At 34.7% G+C, this 26,260-nt stretch overlaps 3 protein-coding genes across 5 annotated transcripts; 2 read left to right on the plus strand and 1 right to left on the minus strand.

The window, feature by feature from the left end:
- The first annotated feature begins 443 nt into the window (after positions 1-443).
- LOC104103214 (uncharacterized) lies at positions 444-8,308 on the plus strand. 3 transcript variants are annotated; one of them, XM_070186154.1, is made up of 12 exons: positions 568-705; positions 1,509-1,582; positions 2,520-2,684; positions 2,788-2,906; positions 4,710-4,784; positions 5,801-5,894; positions 5,981-6,040; positions 6,125-6,190; positions 6,274-6,372; positions 6,590-6,634; positions 7,665-7,761; positions 7,903-8,308. In XM_070186154.1, exons 3-12 carry the CDS (start codon positions 2,523-2,525, stop codon positions 7,989-7,991), a joined length of 906 nt encoding a protein of 301 aa, XP_070042255.1. In that variant the 5' UTR covers positions 568-705; positions 1,509-1,582; positions 2,520-2,522; the 3' UTR covers positions 7,992-8,308. The 3 variants fall into 3 exon arrangements, with proteins under 3 accessions (XP_009609399.1, XP_070042255.1, XP_009609400.1); XM_009611104.4 differs by lacking the exon at positions 1,509-1,582 and having other exon boundaries at positions 444-705; XM_009611105.4 differs by lacking the exon at positions 568-705 and having other exon boundaries at positions 1,558-1,678.
- Positions 8,309-19,682: 11,374 nt separating this feature from the next.
- LOC104103215 (uncharacterized) lies at positions 19,683-21,374 on the plus strand. Its single transcript, XM_009611106.4, has one exon. The coding sequence runs from the start codon at positions 19,869-19,871 to the stop codon at positions 21,189-21,191; it is 1,323 nt and encodes a 440-aa protein (XP_009609401.1). The 5' UTR covers positions 19,683-19,868; the 3' UTR covers positions 21,192-21,374.
- A 1,306-nt stretch (positions 21,375-22,680) lies between these two features.
- Positions 22,681-25,318, minus strand: LOC104103216 (BI1-like protein). The gene is made up of 4 exons (XM_009611107.4): positions 24,830-25,318; positions 23,467-23,580; positions 23,203-23,360; positions 22,681-23,090 (listed from the first exon to the last, which is right to left on the minus strand). Exons 1-4 carry the CDS (start codon positions 25,089-25,091, stop codon positions 22,884-22,886), a joined length of 741 nt encoding a protein of 246 aa, XP_009609402.1. The 5' UTR covers positions 25,092-25,318; the 3' UTR covers positions 22,681-22,883.
- Positions 25,319-26,260: the final 942 nt, after the last annotated feature.

Here is a 26,260-nt window from a genome sequence, read left to right on the forward strand (position 1 = left end):
GTGGAAAATCTAAAAAGTTAAGTAGGTTTTTGGACATAAAAATTATAATTTTTGAAAAAAGTAGTATTTGGAGTTAACTAAAAAATAGTATTCGGAATTTGAAATTATGTTTGGACATGTATTTCACTTGAAAAATGTTAACCACTTTTTGGTTTTTGAAAAATTTATTTTCAAAAAACTTGCAAAATATTATGGACAAATATATTTTTTTAAAATAGAAAATTCGGGAAAAAAGAAAAAAAAAAAGCTATAGACAAACGAATACTAAAAATATTTGGAACGAGAAGAGAGAGAAATAAGATACTCAAATTAAAACCAGATCTGCAAAATGTAAAATCAAAATAAACAAAAATTTATAAAGAGGGAAACTTTTCTGAAAATTGTTTTCCCATTTAGGGAAATATTACTTTCCATCACACATAATGATGAAAATTGAATTTGGAAATGCCATCATTCCCTTTAGTTAGGTATAAAATGAGAGAGAGAGAGACAAACTGAAAGAACAAAGAGAGAGAGGTTTTGGTTGTGGTTTTGATCAAATCCAAAGTGGCTGTCGTTGTTTTTTGATCAATTGAATTGACAATGTCTTTCTCATTCTTCAAAGTTTCAAGGCCTAAAACCCCATCAGAACTCGCCAAAGCTGTCAAAGACAGTTTTAATGCCCTTGATTCCATTACTGTTGCTGAAGTTAAAGCCCTTGAGAAGGTAAAGCTTCTTTCTTTATTTATTGTTCTTCCCTTTTTCTTGGAGCAATTGATTGTTTTACCTGTATTTTTGCGATTTGGCATATTGTTTAGGGAACTAGTATTTGTGGGTTAGTTTTGTTTTTTCATTTCTTTGCTTTTTTCCTAGAAAAGTTACCAACTTTATTTTTATTGGCTCATTTGCTTGTTTGCCTGTATTTTTTGTGATTTGGCATATCGTTTAGGGAACCAGGTTTTCTGGGTTTGTTTTTATTTTATCATTTCTTTGCAGTTTATCAGGAAAACATACAAACTTTATTCTTCTTCATTTTCTTGGCTCATTTGCTTGTTTATCTGTATTTTTGTGATTTAGTGTATTATTTAGGGGACTAACTTTTGTGGGTTTGCTTTTATTTCTTCATTTCTTTGCTTTTTTCCTAGAAAAATTACCAACTTCATTTTTCTTGGCTCATTTGCTTCTTTACATGTATTTTGTGTTTTGGCATATTGTTTAGGGAACTGGGTTTTGTGGGTTAGTTTTTGAGTTTTCGTCTCTTTGCAGTTTTTCAGGAAAAGATACAAACTTTATCATACTCAACAGCATGTTTGTGCATATTAATTAAATTATCTGATTTGTCCAAAAAACAAAAAAAATCAAAGGGTATTGGCTTGATTATTACATTGATCAGCTGTATATAAGCACCACCAACATGCTTAAGAATCAAGATAAAGAAAAAGAAAATGGAAATGAGCCTATGCTTTGGTGGTTTAATCTTAAATTCATTGCTCAAAATATCAGTAAAGTTGTCTCCGTGTGACCTATAGGTGACGGGTTCGAGCCGTGGAAGCAGCCACTAATGCTTGCATTAGGGTAGGCTGTCTACATCACACCCCTTAAGGTACGACCCTTCCCCAGACCCTGCGCGAATACGGCATGCCATGTGCACCGGGCTGCCCTTTGTTGCTCAATATCAGGGTGCACGTGGTGATGTAAGGTTAGTGATCATAGTTGTCAAATAAGTGAGCCTATGGTTTGGTGGTTTAATCTTAAATTCATTGCTCAATATCAGGGTGCGCTTGGTGATGTATGGTTAGTGATCATAGGCGTCAAATGAGTGAATTTAGTGGTTGAGTGGGGAACTAATTACTACTATTCAAATTTCTAATCGTCTAGGAGGGAATGAGCATTACAACTATGATTTTAGGGCATGAACTGATATTTCTATTTCGTTGTGTATTTGTATTCTCCAGGCTGCATATCGGGGTGCTAAGTAGGAAATTTTTTGGGAGGGGTAAAGTGGTTACATTTGTTGGATTAAAAGATTTCCTATTACAGAAATTTATTTCAAGATAGTTAATGGAATGATTCTAGAACTGTATTTCGATATTTAAAATTTGTAAGATGGACTAATGGACAATGGCGGAACTGAAAATGACAAGCTTGTGGTGTTGCAGTGCACAAGGTTTTAGACAGAGCTAATACAAGAAAATAGATTTAATGTAGATTATGAGATAAGTGTTAGGTAAAGTTAACTTAAAATGTCATTGCAATTTCCTTTTAGACTGCACTGCTAAACATTATTTTTCATAAGAAAATTTAATGATAACAAATTTGAAAAAATGAAGTAATATTATATTTTTTTTGACTAATTTGGCAAAGAGAGCAAGTTTTGTAACTGCTCTTTCTAGGTTGAAAAATAATTATTGTCCCACAATAATGGAAACGAAATGAAAGGCTTAACAGGGTAGTTATCTCTTCTTGCTTGGTTGTCTTTTGTTTAGAATCTGTTCCAAAGAATGGTAATTCTTTTTCAAATATTCCTTTCTTTGATACAGGCTATGGAAGAAGTCGAGAAAAATATTGTGGCAATGAGAGTTATGCTCGCTGGAGATGGAGAAGTTGAGCCAAACCCAGATCAAGTTTTACAACTAACACTTGAAGTTTGTAATGAAGATGTTATTGCGCTCTTCATTCACAAATTACCTATTTTGGGATGGGAAGTATGTTTTTTTATCTTATCTGAAAGGAAATTTAATCTAGAATCATATTTTTTGCAGTGTATTTAGTTTAAGACTCTGACTAGTTATTATGTCTTTTGCTTAGGCTAGAAAAAATTTGGTCCATTGTTGGTCTATTATGTTGAAGCAAAAAGTTGACTCCGCATTTTGTTGCGTGCAATACATGGAAAACCATTTGGAATTGCTGGACTTCCTAGTTGTTTGGTAAGCAAGTCTAATTTGAAGAGAGTAGAACCACCATAATTTGAAGATAATTGAAATTATTTTTAGAACAATTCCTTCAGTTGTAAAGGTTGACCTTTTTTAATATGTCCCCATTTTGGTCAAAGTGGTGGTGAAAGTGCCGGTGACCTTAAAAACTTAGCACCGCTACTTCCTTCTTCTATTGTTAGTCCATCCTGACTGATTGACTTATATGATTATATATTGAGGATTAGGGGAAGTTATCATCTTTTCATATGCTGATGGGAGAAGTCGTTTCAAACATATAATGCTTCATAGAAAATAGTGTGGAAGCTACAACAACAACTACAACCCAGTAAAAATCCCACAAGTGGGGTCTGGGGAGGGTAGAGTGTACACAGACTCGGCTCAAGAAGAAGAAAATAAACAATAGACAATATATCAGTGACAACAACAGAAGCCATAAAAATAAAATTAATATCAGCATCGTAAGAAACAAAAAATAATTGTAAAAGCAATAACAATAACTAGTACTAATGCCACAGAAAATAGTGTGGAAGCTACATAAACCACTAACAACCCAAGGCGAAACATTATCAGCCTAGTCCCACCCCCGGAAACAACGTAAAAAAACGCTCGACTCCCTCCTAACCTACAACCCTAATGCTCGACCTCCACACCTTCATGTCCAGAGCCATGTCTGAATTTAGCATACAAGAAACTCTTTTATTTTCTTTGCGTGGGATAAGAGGTTATTCCATTTAAACATCTCTTGGTTCAATTTTTCTGATTTCTTCATTACATCTCATTTTTATGGCCGTTTAGTATTTGAAATACAAAAGTTGTAACTGTCATATATCAATGCTGACCACCAATACTTGTACTATCAACGTGCTATTTATCCTTACAACAAGGCCCTACCATATCTATTATTCTATCCTGTTTTGGCAATAACTATGACAACTGACAAAAACGGCGCTACTTTTGTTAAGCATGTAGTAGACGATGCTTGTAGGATGTTGGCCAAACTTGGCAACTGTAATGCCCTTAAGGGTATTAGTATTTTGTGTAACAGTTTGGAAGCACTTTAGTATGTTCTAATAAAAATTCCAGATTCTCAAAAAAAAAAAAAAAAGACATTAGAGGTTATGACATCTGCATTAGAGGGTCTCTTCCTCTAGCAATAACATTTCCACTCCTTTCTTTTGTTTCCGTTATCCTAGTTGGTTAATGAAATCTCTACATGACCAGTTTGCTTTGGTGGTATAGGGATAGTGTGTGAAGAAAAAGAAAATGGATTCAGATGAAACATTTGTTGGTGAGTAAAAAGGATAAAATACCATGGTACTAGAAGGTCTTGAAAGAAGCTGAAAGTTGAAAGCAAATATGATTCATTAAAAAAAATATCAACCCTTATCCTTTAATAGTTGGGTTATGGGTATTTTCCCCCAAGATTCTATTGAAAGGTAAAAAAGGTCATCTTAATTCTTAAGACCACTTCATAAAAAAAAAATTAAAAAAAGTTATCTTAAGACCTAAAACTAATACGACCAAACATAATGATGAAACATTTCCTGAACAACTGGTAATTTTAGAATCCTGGCATTAGATATGGATAGCATTCTTCCAAAGTCAGAAGTGGCTTATTGGCTTACACTATGATCTGTTCCACTCTCGATAACCTTCTAATTCTTTTTTTTTAGATAAGGACACTGTCAATAACAGATAATTCTCAATTTAGACACAGTTACAGTTTATTGTGAACTATTGTCATTGAATTATATCAATCTTCATGGTACTAAAACATTCTGCTTTTGCGAGCAGCTATGACAACAAGGAAATTGCGTTGCATTGCGGAGGTATGCTTAGGGAATGCATAAAATTGCCAAGCCTTGCAAAGTAAGATATTTGCACTTTCCTAATCCTGATTGTTGTGAAGAGCTTCTTCGTCACTGTCATTATGTAACAACTCCTGGGATGTCTTATTGAAAATAGGAAGTCCTCCATGCAGATTCTTGGTCCATTTTAGTGTCTCCTGTTTTATTAAATTTATAACTTGGGTTTTCCTGGCGGTAACTTGTAACATGAATTGTAAATGTTAAATTGTTACAAATGACCCTTGCTGCTTTACCATTTGTTAGGAAGATTTGGCAACTTCGGTTTTAGAAAAATGCTTCACTTATATCTGGTATTGTTTATCTGTTTTGCCTCTCCCACATGCCAACACTGCAGCCATCTTTTCAGTTTCTTTTATATATCAGCCAACTTGTGATGAGTCTCTGCTTTCTGACAAATGGAACATCGACTAATTCTATAAGAATCACACGCAATGTCACTGTTAACTGCTCTATGAATTGGTTAGGTACTGTTGTAAGTCAAAATATGAGCTTTGATGTACTGTCACTACTCTAACAGCGAATTAACCTCTTGTCTTAGCATTTCTTTTGTAGTCACTCCAACATTTCTGTTTCTCTAGTGCCCTTGAAACTAAGTTTTCGTGATGGTTGAACCCTTATCCGACTTAACCTTACAGTCTCCTATTTTGATTCTGAACTTCCAATTTCATTTATAAAATCATATTTTGTTTTGATCCTGTTCCACCAAAATTGATTTTAGGCTTTTCGTTAACAGCAGCAACTGCATAGGAGTTTGGACATCATTAATTTTCACTTAGTATATCTGAATCAGTCAACCATATGAGTCCTTCAAAATATTCAGCTTTTTTAAACTTCTTATTTCCAGTGTATTTGCCATTATTTAGCCAATATCTTTCACTGCTACTTTATTTCCTGGAATGGATTCACTTTTTAGGTCTTTATTCTTAAAATTTATTCAGCCTCTCGAAGAATTTGGTATTTACATCCCCCCTTTCCAAGTTCCTTTTTTTCTTATGATTTTTATGTACCTTCTTTTAGATACATCTTGGAGTCTCCCAGCTTTGAATTGTTCTTCAAGTTCGTGGAGTTGCCGAACTTCGATGTGGCTTCTGATGCATTTTCTACCTTTAAGGTCATATTTTTTTCAAGTTCAAGATTGTGCTTGCTATGCACAATTCTCTGTGAATACTTCTTTTAACATATCTTGGAATTTTGCAGGATTTACTCACCAAACATGAATCTGCTGTGTCTCAATACCTGACGGATAACTACAGTGAGGTCTGCTACATCTCATATATCACCATAATCCACTGATCATTCTTACGTTTACTTTTTCTTAATACCTATAATTGTTACTTACAGTTCTTCGAGCAATATGAAAAACTCTTGACTTCTCCTAACTATGTGACCAGAAGGCAATCTCTGAAGGCTAGTTCCCTTGTCAATATTCTCTCTCTATTGATTGTTTCTACGGTTCTTCCACTGCTGATAAAATGTTTCATGAAGTTTAGCTTCTCTCAGAATTTCTACTGGAGCCCCCAAATTCCCATATTATGAAGCGTTATATAGCAGAAGTCAGCCATTTGAAAGTCATGATGAATCTTCTCAAGGTATTCTATGTTGTCTCCGCTTGCTCTCTCATAGTAATTTTGTATTGGTGAGGATAACTGGCATATGAGTGTAGGAACTGTTGCGTATACAGTGTGCCGCGTCGGGTATAAAATTCTGTTTGTCTCCCCCTTCCCCAGGATGCTTCTCTCAATTACGTTCTTTTAGTCTGCCCTATTCTTTCAACTGTTCTCTTACTTTATTTTTCTGAACATGCAGGACTCCAGCAAAAACATCCAAATCTCTGCTTTCCACATTTTCAAGGTGATATTTTCTTGCCTTTAGATATCCTGCTTTCTGATAAGAGGGGAGAGGGGACGAAGGTATCATTTTGCTAACTTGGTGGGACCGTGAGAATTCTCCACTTGAAAATCTGAAACTTTTGTGTGCATAAAAAGCAACATCTGATTTTCATAGTAATATCTCAACAACAACAACAGCAACCCAATATAATCCCACTAGTGGGGTATGGGGAGGGTAGTGTGTACGCAGACCTTACCCCTACCCTGGGGTAGAGAGGCTGTTTCCGATAGACCCTCGGCTCCCTCCCTCCAAGAGCTCCCCACATTGCTCTTGGGGTGACTCAAACTCACAACCTCTTGGTTGGAAGTGGAGGGTGCTCACCACTAGAGCAACCCACTCTTGTCTTGTATCCAAGGAGCTAAGCACATTACTTGGCTTATAATTGTGTAGATCTCAAAATACTTAGAAATGGAATCGGATGATTAATAGTTGCATTACACAATCTAGAACATTAAATTTCCTGAAGTCCTTTCTTCCTCGGATGTTATCGTAGTATTTCTTTAGCCATGATGATGTTACACCTGCTATGCAGAAATCCTATCTTACATGTTGTGTAAGCATAATCATCAATAATTCCATCATGGTACGTTAGATGTGTACTGCAAATATGAACCTTTTTACTTGGCTCAATCAAATGTCAATAGCAATAAAAGACACGGTCAAATTCAAGAATTTCTATTGGGACGCAAGTTTCAGAAATGACCCATAGGGAGGTTGCAAATTCTTGAGGATTTTGTGGCAGTCCAGATCCTCGAATTTGATTCCATCAATGCATCATGCTAAAATAAGATAGAATTATTTATGCGCTCTCTCTCTCTCTCTCTCTCTCACAGTAATTAAACATCTATATGTCTGTGGTCCGGCCCTTTTACTCACCCCGCGCATAGCAGGAGCTTAATGCACCCGGCTGCCCTTTATGTCCTGTTCACGTACAGATTAAGGTATACGTACTCCTCATGCCTATACAAAATTGTTGTTTCTCCTCATGCAGGTGTTTGTCGCAAATCCAAACAAGCCTCGAGAAATAAAACTTATATTGGCAAAGAACCATGAAAGGTTATTGGCATTGCTAAGCAATCTTGGAAAAGGTACGCATATATATATATATATATATATATATATATATATATATATATATATATATATATATATATTAAGACAATCTTCATCAAGGTACAATTAATCTTGAGGTTTAGCACCAGTATATTCTGAATTATTGTGTGATACAGGTGGTGAAGATGATCAATTTGAAGAAGAAAAAGAGCTGATTATGAAAGAAATAGAAAAGGTGTCTCGGTTGACTAACTTGGAATCTTAAGTACATTCCTTTTCTTTTCATTTTGCCATTCAATCTCATTCTTTGAAGTTATAAGAAATGCCACTGTGAGGTTGCTGCTTGTTCCAACATCATTTCCCATGTCTAGAAAGAAATACCATGTACTAATCTTCTGAACAAACTTATTTCTCAAATAGAAGCTATTGAGTGGAAATTTATGTGTAGTCTGTTGGCTTAGAGAAAAACCATCCTTTATAGATAACATGGACTGAAACTTGTCTTGTGTTTGTGTTTGTGTTTGTGTTTGTGTTTGTGTTGTATATCAATCTGTCACCTATAGTGAAGTTGTTGCTTCACCATGTTTACGTTTTCCTTTTTCTTTCCCTTTTTACCTATTTATCCAATTGCAACTTATGAGAATATAAACTCATCTATTGCCTTTTTCAAATAAAATCTTCTTAACCATAAGGTATCTCTGCTGGTTTCGAACGGCTGTACATAATTGTTGTTGTTCTTGTACGTACATTAGGCACTTACTACTTGGTCGGACTATATGTCTTTCTCTCATCTTTTTCTTTCTTTCTTTGATTTATTCTTTTTGGTTGACAATATATATTGAACAAATTAGCAATAAAGGAAATAAGTACTTAGTTAGCCATTCACAGCCTAGTGTTTAAGACGTTAATTTTATGGTTAAGGGATTAAATTCAAACTACAAGTGAAAAATATTTTACAGAAACTCCTCTAGCAAAAGTGAGGCGATATACGAAGCTATTGAGCAAACTTTTTTCCGAAGAGCATAGAAATTCCGATCGCGAGTCTTAATTAATACCGCTTGCAAGTTTGCTCAGGATATTGCAGATGTACAACTGTCCCCTACACATCCTATACAATTGGCCTATCTCGCAATTTCTCACTATTTAACAATGAAATCTTGAATTATCCCAATTGGGCTTGTAATCGCCAAAATGGTCAGTGAAAAATTCATTATACTTTGTTTTAGTTTGAACTTTACAAGCAATTTACAAATTTCCTTCTTCATAGATCTCTAATTATGGTTGTATAAATTGTGTAAACGTCCATTGACAAAGCAAATAGCACGTGGACAATATAACTTCTTTGCGATAATCTCATTTAATTCTTAACTAGGACATGCAGTAGGAGGGAACATAAGAGATAAAGAAGCAATAAAACGAGATAATGAGTAGCCGTAAAATTGGTTTAGTGAGCAGTTTGTAAAATTGGTGAAAATTTTTAACTTCAGAATTTGATCGCCATGTTAATTTTTTTTCATTGCTTTAATTAAGCTCTTTACTAATTCTAAATCCCCTAAGCATTGTAAGCTTTCATTCATTATAAAGGTCCACTGCTGTGCAAAATCACTTCAGTTGGTGCTAAACAAAAAATCATTGGTGATGACCTATTGATTGGTGTATGAAAATTTTCAGATGAAATTATCAAGTCTTTCTGAGGAATTTAATTTAATCGGTGAGAATGAGTTTTTCGATTAACAATACCCATAAAGCATAAGGAGCATTGCATAATCTTACTTCACATTTGTTGTTTGAGCAGTTTCTTGGTATTAGTTGTTCATAATAAGTCTTCACATATTTGTTGGTTCAGGATCTTAATAGAATGCTTTTATTACCTCATTGCAGTACTACATACTCAGAATTTGGGATATTTTCTTTCATGTAAGAAAGTATTAGTATGTTTTATCATTTATGTAAGTGATTTTTTTCAAGAATACAATAAGTTTTATAGTGCGGAAAAACGATATTACTGATATCATGAAATACTTCTCTCAGTTCATATTTCAAGTTAAATTTATGGTTATGAAATTGCAGATAATTTATGTTATTTCATCTATATTATCAAATAAATTCACGTATTTTTATATGTTGCTTTAATGTAAGATCCTTTAATTATAATTTTACAACTATTTGCTCCCTTCAATGACACATGATTTGGTTATTTAAGATAACAATTTAGAATGACAGTCTATGTACCACAGCTAAATTCAACAATTGATGATATAAATACTATTATTCACGAGCCAACACTAGTTGACTCACAAGCAAGCCTATGTACCTTAACTGTTCTTTTCTTTCACGGCATCACTGAGACATTGTTATAATGATTTCAACAGTTAATGATATAAATACTATTATTCACGAGCCAAATAAGAAATAAGAGTCTTATATATATATCATGTTGAATACGTCTTACAACTGCCAATATTCTGTTATGAATCAACCATGAACATCAACACAAGAGGAGGTAGAGAATGATGATGAGCCTATGGCGTTCTTGATAGGATTGTGTATTTGCCTTCTCGAGTAATCCTTTAATACTAGCATTTTAACAATTGCGATCCTTTCAGATTAATGAAAATAGATTTTTCAAGAAATTAATTATCATACAGGGTAATGGGAGACACTGAAATTTTGTATTCATAATATCTTTGCATGTGTATGGATTTAATCTAAACGGAAAGCAGAAAGTGAATAGTTTCATGATGAAACAGTGTTGGAGATGCTATGCCGAAGTATAGTCAAGTAAAGACAATAACTTATGTTCTTTAATGTGAATATACAATTTGGAATGATCCTAATACAATATATACTACTGTAAGCTCTTTTTATTTATTTCCTTTTATATTAAAATTAAAGGAGGGGAGATGAAAAGGAAAAAGAAAAACCAAAAAAAAAAAGGAAAAGTCAAAAAAAAAAAAAATTTAAAAAAAGGCAACACAATTTTTGACATCAACATGACAAGTTATTGTACAATTTCTACAACTTCTTTTCTTGCCTTTTATTATATATTTAGGAGTTTATAACAGAAATAATATTAAATGTAATAATTGTAATATATTTAATAGTAAAAAGTGCGTTGAAAGGGGAAAAAAGTTTTGGACAAATAAATCAAAAAAATGAGAAATATAATCGCGCGAAGCGCGGATATACTCACTAGTGTAAACAATTAAAAGAAAAATGCCAAGGTATTACACCACGTATTTCACTTTCATCACCTCTATTTAAGTTAAATTTAAATTTTTAAAACTATTTAAAATTTAGCCAATATCGGCAAACTTCATACCTGCACTCCTACTCCTCTTCTGGTGAAAAATAACAAAATCAGACACTAATAATACTTAAGAGATTCATTCTGGTGCTTCTTTCAAAGTGTATGTCGTTTACTAGGAGTGCAACTCTATTCCATAGGCTTTGGCAAGCTCAATTCAGACCCATATGTCGAAAGTTTGAAACTCCAGACAAACGATATTTCAGTCTCCCGAGTCTGAATTAATTCTGATTCGGTTAAATTTTAACTTTTTCTAATAAATTTTGGCTATTCTATTAAACAGCAGTCCTCCAAGCTAGGGCCGGGCATCGGTCGGTTCGATTCGGTTGTGAATGTTATTGGTTTGGCATATCGATTATCGGTGTCGCGCCCCTTTTTCTCTCGAAAGTGGGTTTCGATGTGCGACAACTTTTTTAAACGGGTATTAAAAGAGGAGAGTTGCCACCTAATGATTTTAAGGTGCGTTAGGACACCTATTTGCAAATAACTCTGTTTAACTAGTCTACGTTACCAAAGATCGGGTAAGGGCTTAAATTACCTCAAAGAGAAGGTGTTAGACACTTTTCGAGGTCCACAACTGTGGGTCCCGACCGAAATTAACGCTATGCGGATTATTGAGTTATAGTTAAGCTAAGTGATCATATAAGGAAAACATGGAGTTTGAAGGTTCTATTATGAACAACTATAAAGGAATCGGGCAATAATTAAACCATATAGATAATCAATACAAGTCCTTGAGGTTACAAGGTACAACTTAATGATTCTATATTCAATGACTAAGAATGAACAAGGAACATATAAAGGAGGGGGAGGGTCCTAAGTTTTTGAGCCTAAAGGATTACCCCGTGCAACATAAATAATACTTCGTAACTCCTTTAAGGTAGGGATTGCTCATATTATTCAGTGAGCACAGACTATCATTTCCCGCTACCCGATTACTATGTTAAAGTTATTTACTTAAGGGCGCTCTAATTCAATTCTAGGTCGCATCCTACGTGTGCACTATCCGTCATATGCCTATGGTCCAGGAGGCTTTGGACCTACTATTAGGTGGTTCTAGACCCTGCTTAGGATGCTCAAAATGACAAATTAACGCACATTCAAAACATATAGGACTTCACATAAATGCACGAAAAAGCTCAAGTTAACCCCTACACATAAACAACGAATGCACGCGACAGATTAGACATTAGATAGTTTCAGTAGTTAAGCAACATTATAGTCGTTAAGTCCTATATGCATGGTTTCTAGGTGATTCTGATTTCCAGCATTGTGAGAGCAACATTGCAGCTTTAGGCTAACGGATTTGCAGGTTAAAGGCATTACAAACATATAGGCATGATATCTAAATTGCGCAATGAGGCAGTAAAACAACTTCGAGAACCCAGAATTAACAGTTTCTTATGCGAGTGACAATATCTTATAAGCATGATTTCTAACAGTTGATAGTCGCAATTGATTTTATAAGATTTTATCCCTTTTGGCATGATTTCTAAGTATGGTAATACAATTAAGTAACAAAGTAGTTGATTAATTAATTAAGACCCTGTAGTCGTGATATTCAAGTGAACAGCATACCAAAATAATAGAAGTGACTGATTGATTAATTAGTTGAAACCCTATAGACATGGTAACTAAATGAGCGTTAGCAAAACATACGTTATTGCATCATATAGCCATGTTGTCTAAGTATGTACAGTAATAGACATAGAAACACAGGTATGGCAAGTACTAACGTGCTTTAAATAGTGTACGAGTGAAGTGTGTGTGATCCTTATAGGCATGATATCTAACACACATAGAAATAAAGCACGTTGAGCAAAATGAAGCTCTTAGATCCTATAGGTATGTTTTCTACCCTTTCATGCGAGAGTTAAAGTATCCAACCCCTACTTTTCACTAATTCCCAGCTGTTGTTATTACAAATTATTACAGGCCCAAATGAAAGAAAACCTTACAAACTAAAACGAATAAAGGCCCAATAAACAGTTGTAGGCCCCAAAGAAAATAACCCAGAAATGTTTCTAGGCCTTCGGCAGGCTTATAAGCAGCAGACCCAGTTCTCAGGCTCATCCATGGCGTTAGGGGGTGTGAATTACAAGGTTCAACTCATATATGGACCAACACCGGGCCCAAATTGGAGACTTACTCACCCAGCAGTTGCAGATGAACCAAACTTAATCCTACGAGTCAACAAACCACACATGGAAAACTAAAACAACTTTAAGGCCTACTAACAGCAGTTTTCATTAAGACATAGAGAATATGATCATAGAACATGTTGACAGTGCACACATAGATAAGTTCATGCCTGCATTTCTAGAAGCTAAGGGGGACAAGATTGACCAACATAGGATAGCAAACTATTTCAAAAGAGGTTTCAAACGAAGCACAACGAGAACTAGCCTAGAGCATTCCCAAGCAAGGGATCTGATCATGAAAGCTAAGGGAACAGTAGAGAACAACCTCAATGTAGTAAGTTTAACATGAAAACTAATAATATAGGTTCATAGTCGAGCAATTACTTAGCAGAAAAAATTATCATGTTGAACATTAATCACAATACAAGAGACATATCAAACTTCAATAGTAAGAGGAGCAAGGATCAAATTTAGTGCTATTTGGCCACATGTGGTGAAAGAAGGCTAGCTATAAGGTTTATTCCTAAGGTCTTAACTGGTACTGAGGAATACAGGATTTGAGCAAGTCATCAAACACACAATAGAATCACAAATGCATGATAACAGGTCCTAATGAACAACAGGACCAGAAGAGTAACAAGTTAAGCATGAACGCCTTAGCATGAATTAAATTACTTCCTAAGCATGAGTTTGGTTGACATAACAGTCCAGAATAGGACAGAGAGGCATACTCAGTATTGAAAACAGACATCAACATAACATGATAGATTAAACATGTTTAGTAGAGCCAGAATTCATAGTATGCAAAGACACATTAAGAACTAGATTGTCACATAAAGGCTAGATATTGCATCTCACCTTATAGACTATAAGTAGTATTAAACAACGCAAGATTGAATTAGCCATGGAACACACGTTAAAGCTCATGATTGGCTGACACCATAGTTAGGAATTGGTCATAGTAAAGTATTAGATACATTAGAACACATAAGTTAATCTATCACAAGGATGCAGAACAAAGTAGGGGGATAAACTCAGTAAGAGTGGAAGGTAATAAACATTCAAATACACACATTGGGATAAACATGCTTAAGAGAGCCAAAATCAAGGTTAAAAATTAGGCAAGTTCATATACTAGAGAAGTATAGAGCCTCAAGAATAATAGCATATTGATTCACAAAATTTTCAGGGACATAGATATACAAAGTAGGAACTCAAACGAAAAGAGAATGAAATTGCAAGGGCCAAAGGTACTTACTAGTTACAGATAGCAGCACTCCAATAATCAATAGTAGAAGAGAACAGCAGAACCCAATCCCAGTGCGTCAAAGTTCACAAGGGCTTCAGATGAGCCCCGAGCAATGCTCGCACTGGAAAGGCCGATAGAACGAACTCCGGTGTCCTTGGCTTTCAGCCGGCCAAGAACCAAAATTTTCAGAATAAAGTGAGTGATTGAGGGAAAGAGTGATAGTGATAATACAATAGTTAAGTGGTAATTGTTCTTTCAGTAGTCGTTCAGACTTAAAGGGAAAGCGGGGAAGGGGGTTTATATAATAGTTAAATCAACGAGTAAACAAGGAAGGAAAATTAAGCAAACACAAACAAGGAAAAGAGAAAGATACACATGCAATCAGTAAAGAAACCGAAAGGAAAGAAATCAAACTCCAAACCCTAGTTAGGGTTTGACGCTTAAAATCGGCCAACTAGTATGAAGAATCAGGCCTTTCTTCGTATATATGGATGAAATATTGTCCAAATCTCCAAGATTAAGGTCGATTCCAGTCCGGTTTGGAGATGGTACTTGCCAAAATTGGGCAAGTACCTAAGTAATACCATAAACGTGTGATCAGTAACGGGGAAACACATATATGACAAGCAAATAATGGAAGAATCTCATTATCAGCGGGATTAAGAGAGGGATTTACGGGGAGGGCAACTAGGGTTCTTCAGAGAAAGAGTGAGAGTATAGAGGATTTAGGGGCGGCGGCTTAGGAGAATGGGTCTTTAGGATTGGGTTATGGAGATATAAGGAAAGAAGGGGAGGTATTGTGAGTCTGATCAACGGCTGTGATTTTTAAGAGAGAGATGGGATGGGTCAGTGGGGCCCCGACCGGGTCGGAATAAAGGGGTCTTTTGTTTTTGGGCCAAGGGAGATTGGGCTAAGGTTTGGGCCATCTCTTGGTCCAAAAATTGGCTTGGGATTGGACTATGAATTAAAATATGCGAAAATTATTTAAATTAATTTATAACAAGTAATTTATAAATAATAAAATATTACTTATGCAGTAAAATGATTCAGAATAATAGCTTAGCATTATAAAAAATGTAAAAATATTATTTTAGTATAAATAATGTAAATAATGTAGTTATGTATAGATTATAGGCTATTATTGTAAAATTGTATAAATAGCTCGAAAATACAAATGTAATTATATAAAATCAAATAAAAATATTATAAAGCCTATATGTGGGTGTAAATAAAAAATTTGAATGATTAAGTCATCACAAAATAATTTGAAGAAGTAATTAATAAATATTTGAATAATTTAAATGCAAGAAAATTAATTTTAAAGCCTTAAAAATTATGAAAAAATTATAGAAAATACTTATATGACTCTTGTAAATTGGTAATGATGCAAAAATAATATTTTGAAAGTATATATGATATTTATAAAAATATGAGGGCAAAATCGAGTATCAACAATCGATTTATAAATATGCTAAACTGATAACCGAACCGATAAGATACCGGTTATCGATCATTATCGATTCGGTTATCGGTTTACCCGATAAGATAGCTCAATATAAATTCTAGAGGGAAGAGGCAATGAAGCATAGTGTGTACCGTATAAAGAATATGATAAGCCTTCTCAAATGCTCTCTTTCTTTTTGTGTCGACATTCGACCACTTTTCCACGATATGCTAGTTGGATATACTTTCAGCATTGTCCCACAAAATAAAATCCCAAGTTAATCTACAAGCATAATTAAATGGTATCAATCAAGAAGCATTTCTCTCTTTCGGTCTCGATCTTTGGCTGAATAATTGAACAAGAATTTCCCAATATCTAGCCCAGTGTAAAACGGAATGTAAAAGCCTTTTGCTTTTTCTGGATCTAAAGTCCTACACTTGTGACTCATGTTTTTATTTTTGAAATCTACTGTTAATACTTAAGAGAATAGGCTAAATTTTGCTCTTAAGAAAAGAATAATTAGATTTCAATTTTTTGAAAATAAACTTACGCTAGGAGAATTGGGTTATCAGTCTCTGAAGAAGAAGACTTGAACTTGAGTCTTGAAGAGCGCATCTGAGACCTGGGAGAATTGGGAGAACTGGAAAAATGAAATCCTAGATGTACCGATAACCCAATAGTAAAATAACACTAAACCGTTACCGACACATTAACCCAATTACCAAAAAAAAAAAAAAACTCAATAACCCGATACCGATAATCCAATAAGTTTTTTTCGGTATGGACTACCGATTTTACCCGATATATGCCCGGTCCTACTCCAAGCGGCTATTTGCACACTTGCCTTTTACCTGATACTGTTTCTCGTTTGGACATCTTATCTTTGTTCGATATGTTGATTGCCAGATATATGTTTATTAAATCCTTAATATGGAGTTTTGCATAAAGAAATTTTTTTTGCCCGTCTCCAATGAGTCTTCGCTAATCATTTTTCTACCTCCTCTTTAAAATCAATTTTTTGGCCTTTTTAAGGTCCATAAATTCAAACTCATTCTTCCTCAGTCTTTACACCACCACATTCCTTCTTTTTCTATATTCAAATTCATTTTTAAGCCATTTATGAAATCCACATCCATTCTTCCTCTTCCCATCCTTATAAAGAATTAAGGTTCTCTTACATACTCACTGATAAAATTTTATTTTATTTCGTTTATTTTTTTAAAATAACAAGAGGGAGATTGAGTAAAATATCCTTGTCCATAATTTCACCGGATCCTCTTTTGTCTTGCAATCAGCTTATTTTATACTCTTCTTTCACACCCATCAATTCCTCTTCCTCCTCCTTTTCTTTTTTTCTTCTTTTCGCCGCTACCCGCTTTCTTCTTTTTCAGATTCAAACATCTTTTGATTTATTTGTTTGTCATGCTGCCTGAGTGTAAACTCCACGCCTTCATTTCTAACATGATCAAGTTGTCCAAAGTTCCTAGTTAATTGGCATGACACCTTTCGTACGGTCTAAATTAGTCTGTTCATAATTTTTTTATAGGTAGTTAAATTTCTACTACAACTTTAGATCAATCAACGTTCAATATCAATTCCCATTGTTTCACATGTCTCACCTTATCTCTTACTTTTACTTTTTTAAATTTTAAAAAGTTAAAAAGTATATCGTATAATTATTAGAGTCGACAGCGTTTATACGTAGCAAATATGATTTCCTCCTCCTAGATTCTACTTTGGTAGTGTAATCTTCCATCAAGCTAAGTTCCTCATTGAATTGAGCTGTTTGCGGAACATCCTCCAAACTATTGTTGCTCAGTGGTAGAATGATCTGCTACAAGTAAATGAGGTTTAGTTGCCGCTAATTTCGTTAAATAAAAATATTTAATAGTATGGTGATACATTATAAAAAACCTTTCACAAAGTCCTGCGTTTTTTATTTACAATCGTTATCCCTTATATGTGCTGCCTTTCTAATCAAAAGATAAAAGAATAACCCTTTTTCGAAGTTATGATGTCATTTTATCGAGTTTTTTCGACATGATACTATCAAGCGCTTTAGTATACTTTTGAGTACCTGAATCACTCATTTTCTTAGAAGTATGAAGTGTCGCTTGTTCAATTACAGTTGAGCTGAGGATTTATATGTGAAGGATAAGGAGGAGGAAGAATAATATGGAGAACGATTGTGTGTCAAGGACGTCTCAATAAAATTTGTGACCTAAAACTAAATTTTAATAAGGGGCATTTATTTTCCTATCTTTTTGTCCATAGTGCAGTTATTTTACAAAAACATAATAGTAATATTAATATTGGTTTCTTTTTTTTCTTTCTTTTTATCTGTAATATTAACATTGGTTTCTGTATTATCTTACAAAATATAATACGAAGTATTAATATTTACATTGGTAAGAAAATTCAAGTTAATAAGATTTTAACAATGTATAAATAATGTGTTGCCTTGGATCTTATTGTAAAAAATATTATTTACCAATGTGAAGATTTGAGTAGCTTAATTCAAAGTTCTAAAAAAACAATATTGTTAAAAAATAGACAATTTTTCTTTCTAATTTTATAATGAGTGTGTATTTTTTTCTATAAACTTCATTATTATCTTATCAAAAATAAAATTAAAAATTCACAATTAAAAATATTTTTGGGGCCCTAAAATTTATGGAGCCTAAAGCAAAGGTTTTACTAGCCTCCCCTTGAGCCACTATGTTGTGTGTGGGTAGATACGCGAAAACTATTTTTAAAAAGTACAAAATTGAAAAAAACGGTTTAAAAGAGGACATACCGTTAAACTTCTTGAATTTTGGACGTCTACGTATTTGGTACAGAAACTAAATAAACAATCAACTAAATACTTTGAGATTTCGGGACAAAAATAGAAAGATCTCGCATCCAACCACAATAAAAAAAGAAGTTAAAAATAAAAAACTTGTCGGTGTAGCATTTTCTTCTCCTTCTTTTTTTTTTATTGGCCAAATACATATGTAGGTCCTCAAACTTGTCCCTTTTTGTCACTTGGACACCTAAACATAGGGTTGTTCTTATCAGACACTCCAACTAAATCCATCTGTGCCAATTGAACACTTAAACATAAGGTTGTTCCTATCGGACACTCCAATTAAATCACATATGTGTCAATTAAACACTGTCAAGGGAAAGAGCGCGTGAACATGAGAAAAATTTATTGATTTTTTATTATTATTATTATTATTATTATTATTATTATTATTATAATACTCCATATTATGATTATTTTATATATCCTAATATATTATTCTTATTAAAGCCAGATCGTCATTTTTTTTCTTGGCAAAATCGAAGGCAAAGTTACTTGCAATTTTTTCAGGTGGTATGACGATGAAATTCTTAAGAAACCTAAGAAGGCAAGCAACTTTGCTTTCGATTTTGCCAAGAAAAAAAATGACGATCTGACTTTAATAGGACTAATATATTATGATATATAAAATAATCATAATATGGAGTATAATAATAATAATAATAATAATAATAATAATAATAATAATAAAAAAAAAAAAAAATCAACAAGTTTTTCTCATGTTCACGCGCCCTTTCTCTTGACAGTATTTAATTGGCATATATGTGATTTAATTGGAGTGCCTGATAGGAATAACCCTATGTTTAGGTGTTTAATTGGTACAAATAAATTTAGTTTTAGTGTCTGATAGGAACACCCGTATGTTTAGGTGTCCAATTGACAAAAAAGGACAAGTTTGAGGGCCTACATTGTATTTGGCCTTTTTTATTTGTATTAGTTACCAAAAATAGCATTTCTTTATTATTTTCGTTACGGAATTCAATAAGATAAGTTGTACCAGCAATGTTGTACCTTCATATCTTCTGTACGTCTCCGCCGCCGTTGAGAATTTCCGGCGAAAGTATAGGCCTATAGCGTTTGCCCAACACGCGCCTCTGCTATAGCAATATAAATATCAAATCACACACAAATTTTAAAATTTCTCCTTTTTCTCATGGATTTCTTTAAATCTGTATTCGTCGATGATCCAGAAGAACTTTCTGATTCCGAAAACGCCCCTACTTCTCCATCAAATTCTCAATCTCAACCCGAATCCCCAAACACTAACCCTAACCCTAATACTCCAGCCATATCAAACGCATGGACTTTCGGTTCGAGCTTGTTCAAAACCATAGCATCGAAATCTGAATCCGTGATGCAAAATTACCGCCGCGATCTCGAGGAGTTCAGCTCCGGTTTGAAAAAGGAAACCGCTACTATCCGTGAAGTTGCTAGCCGTGCCGTTAAGGACTTGCCGGCTCGGCTTGAATCAGGCGCCGCTGTTGCACAGGAATCGCTCGAGTCGGTTGGCCAAGCGATCGACAATATCGGCTCCACTGTAACAGAGATCATTGCTCACGGTAAGGACTCGATCCTTGTTAATGATTCTGATAGCGAATTATCTGAAAATAGCACTAGTAGGAGTTTAGGGAGAACTAGTAGTTTAGAGCAAAATTTGAACTTGGATGCAAAACCTTATAGTAGAATTGATGCGACGATTCGAGCGGTTCAGTGTGATGCGAAAACGTATTGTGAAGAGCCAGAGGATTCGAGTGATTATAACGAGTGGAAATTGGGATTTGTATTGGAGGAGAAGAGTGGGGAAATTGAGGATTTGATTAAGGAAAATGGTGTAATTGATGAGATTTATAGTGAGGTGGTTCCGGATAGGATTGATCGGGAGATGTTCTGGAGCCGATACTTTTACAAGGTTTATAGAATAAGGAAAGCAGAAGAAGCAAGGGCGAGGCTTGTGAAGAGAGCGATCTCCGGTGAGGAAGAAGAGGAATTGAGTTGGGATGTTGAGGATGAAGATAATGAGGACACAGAAGGGAGCAGCCGTGTTACAAGTGAAGATGTTTTGAAACAAGAGATTCAGAAGAAAATGGATAGTTTAGAGGTTGAGGACGAGGCAAGTAGATCTGTAAGCGGAGAAGATGAGAAAGAAAAAGGTCTAGAGACGAAAAGTGATGATGGGGATGAGAAAGGAAGTTTGGTAGGAAGAGTAGATGATGCTGAGTCGAGGGGTGATCGGGGGAGTTCAGAAGGTAAGAATGATAACAGTGATTTTTCAGTTATTTCTAGCCAATTATCTTCGCACGAGGGAGATGATCTTGGGTGGGATGAGATCGAAGATATTGGAAGTGGTGATGAGATAAAGGTGCCCGATAGAATGAGCCCAAGTAAATCTGATTTGAGGAAGCGATTGACTGCTGCTGAGGAGGAGGAAGAGCTGTCATGGGATATTGAGGATGATGATGACGCTGCTAAATCATGATAATGCTCCTTGTCCTCTGAAGTTGTTTATTTGCTCTCAGCTAGTATTATGGTTTACTTTCCAAGTGTGCATTGTAGAATATAGCAGTGGTGGTTTTTTATGGCTTTATAAGAATAATGTATATATCATTTTTCATTTTTTTGAATTTAAGAAACTGAATCCGCCAACTGCTACTTTGGTCTATTCTCTCTGTTAACAGAAAATTCATATTGTGCTTGGATCTGCATCTGGAACCTCAATCTTTGGAAAGACACTTTTCCCTTCTTTGTTTTTCTCGATCACCTTCTTGAAATGGCATTTGCTGAATGTGATATCAGATGTGAACTTACAAGTGCCTTTTTATTTTATTTTAATGGGTGTGAACTTGCAAGTGCCTTGATGCTTTTGAATCTCAAATTCTACCTATCATTGGTGCAGCTAGAGAAATATATAGTTAAGACGTTTGGGATTTAATAAGCTTAGTGCTCATAACAGCATTCGCCTACAGTTATGATATTTTATTTTGGATCTGTACCTTTCCCCTGAATTTGCATTAGTATCGGAATCCTTGTTTAACTGCCCTAGAGCAATTCCTTTATTGTGGCTGTTGAGGCCAATTTATGTGAATGGTTTGTTTGATATTTAGTTGCTAACATCGTTACTAAGTCCCTACATATACACAACTTTCTTGAGTTGTGCTTCTGCCTTTTCCTTTTTTACTTTTATGTGAAATGATGCCTTGTCATTACGGTGTCCTGTGATGCAAAAAATTGGTGGAATACCCCATGGTTGAGCTTTTCCTTGATTAGAGGCTTAGTTCCTTAGTTATCGTAAAGCTAAACTATATCAGTAAGCTAAAACAGATCGGTTAGCAACTTAGCATAGACCTTCTCACAGTAGTTATCTTCCCCTTTGGCTTAAAAGAAAATTGAGCTCTAATGTTATAGTAACCTTTTTGCCTCTAATTAGATGCCATAATTGATGTGGAAATACCGTGTTCTAGATGCAATGGCAATTGTATTTATTTTGCCTGTGATGTTTTATCATATTCCCTTCTAGGCTGAATTGCTAGCGAGTTCCTGCAATCTAGCCACATACGAGTTGTATCATATAACGTTGCACACTTTGGGGAAATATCATTAACGGTTCATGACAACTGACAAGTGGTATCTACCTCTAAATAGCATTGTACTATTTTTTTGGTTTTTTTCCAGCCCGTATGGTTACCCCGCAACCCCCTAAAGATGAAGCATTAACTAGATTACCTGAGCATCGAGCTTCAGTAATTGTGTAAGAAGACAGTGATCCTCAAGTAAGCTGACACTGCTATGCTCACACGATTAAAGGGGGTACAATGCTAGGAGGATTTATAAGGATAACTACATCCTACAAGCTGAAAATTTGGGCATTCAGCACCTCTATATCTACTTTATAGTAGGCGTAGAAACCTTCCGCATACTCAGTTAAAAAATATACTGATATGTTTGAGCTCTGCAAGGTCGACCAGAAATTGTGCAACATCAGTGATACTTTATTTTGAACTTCCGGAAATTGTACTTGACACCATCAAAACATTGGAAACTTTAACACTACTTACAAGTAATATACGAGCAGAGAGACGCACAATCTATCTGCATAATTCTTAAACAAAGCAAAGCAAAATTCTTAAAATTGTTAAATAAACAAATGCGCATCAGGTGACACTCCCTGTACCTAGTTGTCTCCCTGCCTCAGAATCCGCAGAATGGTTAAGAACAGGTTCAGAATATCCAGGTACAAAGTGACGGATGCCCAGATGTACTCATCATATGTGAACCTCTTAATCAGGTTGTCTGTGTCATATACAATGTATCCACAGAAAATTATAGCACTGACTGCACCGATAAGAGCATTAGTTGTGGATCCTAGAGGGAAGAACATCTGCACAGGGCAAGTATCATAAGTCAGTACTGCAAATAAGTCATATAAAAAGTACTACTATATTCTCATATTGGTTTCCAGGCTAAGGAGCAGAAGGAAAGGTTAAACCAACCTGCATGAAACCAGTCAGGATAAGTACAAAGAGGCTAGTAAACAGTATTGGACCCAGATAGCTGAAGTCCTTGCCCTTCCTAGAAGCCCAGAATGTGTATCCAGTCAAAGCTGAAACTACAGCTGATGTCAAGATCAAAGCTTCAAGGACAATTTTTCCTGTAATTTCAACGCACAGAGTATGAGCAAATCATCCAAGATGTGTATGAAGAAGACCAAACAAATGCCAAAAATAGAAGCTTCATAAAGTAGAGAAACTACTCACCATCAGTATTAGCGCAGCTTACACCAACAGTGAGACTCAAAGAAGCAGTGAAGAGGCCAAGGAAAACAAAATTCAAAGGATGCTTTTGCTGATATACATGCAAGGGCCACAGCACTGCACAAATACAAACTATCACTGGTCTAGCCTCTAGAAAGGGGAAGGGAAGTGCAGACAGGTTGATAAACTTTTGGAAAATTTGTTATGAGTGAGATCCAGCATCAGATCGCACATCAAGTACAAAATGCGAAGAAAACAAACAGGGTTGTCTACACTCTACACTATTAACACAAAACTAACCACTGTAACCTCAAGTTTCCTCCCTTTCCTCAGCTAATTAAATTCTATTCAGCAATAACATGTAGTCGAAGACAGTTCTGAAAGGAGGAAACAAATGGATGCACTATCTGTGCAAGCAGATATACTGGAGCAGATAAAAACAGCAATGGAATTACTTGCAAAATTGAAATTCACACTGGCCAGCAATCACAAAACAAAGTATGGGAAGAAATCTCAAACTTTCAGGTTGCATCATTGACTGGACACCATAAGGAAGAAGAGTAATCTAAGTGACTAAGGGTACCAATTTGTAAATCAGATATCAACAGTTATATGCCAATTGCCAATTATACCCATACGGATAAAGCCTGGTAGATCGCAACTCTTTATATAAGCATAAAGAAATGAGATGAGTTTTTTGAGCAAAATACAATGTACACAAACAATCACCGATATGTTGCATTTGACAGGACAACCCATACCCGTGAAGAGAATTCTTTAAAGTCACAATTCAGAAATCGGAGGGATTTAAAATATCAAAAGTGACATATATATCGACATTGTAAAAATTTATGCTATTGGCGTAATTTAATTGGTTATAACTAACAAGTTACTACTTTATTTTTTAGGTTACTATATTGATCTTGCTACAAAGAGAGTACATGTTATTTTAGGCCAGTTAAACCTGGTGAGCTAAAATACCTACACTACTATACAACATGGACGCATAGAACACGAAGTTGAACAAAATAACATAATAGATGGCACAATTTTCCCAATCAAAGACATAATTTATGGTGAAACGATGGATCCCAAAATTCGCTCTAGTAATAGCATAAAAAAAGGAGACAGAATTTACCTAGACTTATAGATCGTAAAATACGCTCTAATCAAAGTACTAAAGCGATGAATTATCCACAATACAAAGTACACAAGCAATAACCAAATTTTAGGTCATTATAACCTCGAGAGTATTTTAAAAGGTCAACGATTCAGAACAAGAATCGGCGATCGTACCTAATAGACACAAATCGTGAATAAAAGAGATAAATTTAAGCGAAAAATGAACAGATCTAGGGTTACTTACGGACGAAAGGAAGGAAAATGAGGACTAGAAGAAGGCCAGAATTGCCACGGAGGAGATCGTTAATAGGCGCGTAAAGAACAGTAACGGCGGAGACGACGGTGGTGAGGAGAATCTGAGCGGCGAGAATACCGTAGACTTTACGAATAAAACCCCAACGCAACTGATTTTCGCCATATCCAAGACCTGGATATAGGGTTCCTTCCTCTATATCACCTTTAATTCCCACATCATTTTCTGTGCTCAAGCTCGTGAATCCGTACATCTTCGCTCTCTAGTCCTCTCTCTCTATTCCTCTCTCTTCAAAGAAATAAAAGGTAATTGTGGAACAGAGAAAGAGTGTATTATTCGTCAATTTTTAGATATTTGCAATTGAGAAAATGATTGTAAAATATGTAGTACAAGTTTCTGTGATGTTACTTGAACTTTCTCTCTCTACTAAAAATATCCGAATATTTTGCCTTCAACTTACGGATCACGTGAAATTTGGACAAAATGATCTGAATATAAGAAATTGTCTTTATAAAGATTTTTTAATCTTTTTTTTCATACGTTTTATGTTATTTTTACTTATTCTATGAAAAAAAGATTTAATTAAAATAATATTTATAATGAATCACAAAATCAAATTCAATTTGCTCGCATCGGGAGTTTACTGACTTTCGTTTTTCTTGTTTTTAATAATTATGATGGGACATAAATTATTTCACCGAATATATGTACCTTCCGTCTAATATAGATATCGAGTAATAGTGTAATACTGCCCACCTAACATTTTTTGTTTTGTTTTTTGCATCTCTTGGAATTTAAACTTAGGACTCTCACAGTTTCATTTCACTCTCATTGACAATTAGGTTGTATCCGTAGGTGTTAAAAATTTGGGTGGCTTTCCCAAGTTTAGTTAAGTTAACTCAAAGAGCAATTGTTATACAAATAAAAAATAAGATAATTATATGTTTGATACCAAACAGTAAAAGCAGGTTATTTTTGGGGGCAGTTTAATATTTGCTATTAAATGTTTTTCTTGATCATTGTAACAACAAATTTTAGCGTCGAGAATAATCAAGACTAAAAAATTGCGCAATAAATATAGTATTTGATTTTAATAAATATCGAGTGTTACAATCTCTATGGTATTCCTCTGATTCTTCAAGAATGTAAACTATCTTGATGAACTTGATTTTGATTTTGATTCAAGGGCTTGTGATCACGTTCAACTATACTTTATTAAAAGGACTAAGCGATCGTTGCAAATATAATCCGGTTTACAAGTCCGGAGTCGAATCTCACAGAGAACTAAGGCTTAGCTACAACTGTTAAATATTGCTAAAAAACACAAGTCCAAACAACTTCCTAATTATAGAGATTATAATATTTATTTCTAACTAATTAACTAATAACTATTATAAAGCAGTAAAATTATCAACTAATAAG

Source organism: Nicotiana tomentosiformis, chromosome 9 (assembly GCF_000390325.3).
Source record: "Nicotiana tomentosiformis chromosome 9, ASM39032v3, whole genome shotgun sequence".
NCBI lineage: Eukaryota > Viridiplantae > Streptophyta > Magnoliopsida > Solanales > Solanaceae > Nicotiana > Nicotiana tomentosiformis.

What these genes read in the sequence shown, in the direction of transcription:
- LOC104103216 (XM_009611107.4), bottom strand. Translation starts at nt 25,091, where the DNA reads ATGTACGGATTCACGAGCTTGAGCACAGAAAATGATGTGGGAATTAAA. An exon ending in CATTTTCCTTCCTTTCGTCC is followed by an intron (nt 23,581 to 24,829) that starts GTAAGTAACCCT and finishes GTATTTGTGCAG; the next exon opens with TGCTGTGGCCCTTGCATGTA. An exon ending in TCCTGACTGGTTTCATGCAG is followed by an intron (nt 23,091 to 23,202) that starts GTTGGTTTAACC and finishes TGCCCTGTGCAG; the next exon opens with ATGTTCTTCCCTCTAGGATC.
- LOC104103214 (XM_009611104.4), top strand. Translation starts at nt 583, where the DNA reads ATGTCTTTCTCATTCTTCAAAGTTTCAAGGCCTAAAACCCCATCAGAA. An exon ending in TACCTATTTTGGGATGGGAA is followed by an intron (nt 2,685 to 2,787) that starts GTATGTTTTTTT and finishes TCTTTTGCTTAG; the next exon opens with GCTAGAAAAAATTTGGTCCA. An exon ending in ATGCATTTTCTACCTTTAAG is followed by an intron (nt 5,895 to 5,980) that starts GTCATATTTTTT and finishes GGAATTTTGCAG; the next exon opens with GATTTACTCACCAAACATGA.
- LOC104103215 (XM_009611106.4), top strand. Translation starts at nt 19,869, where the DNA reads ATGGATTTCTTTAAATCTGTATTCGTCGATGATCCAGAAGAACTTTCT.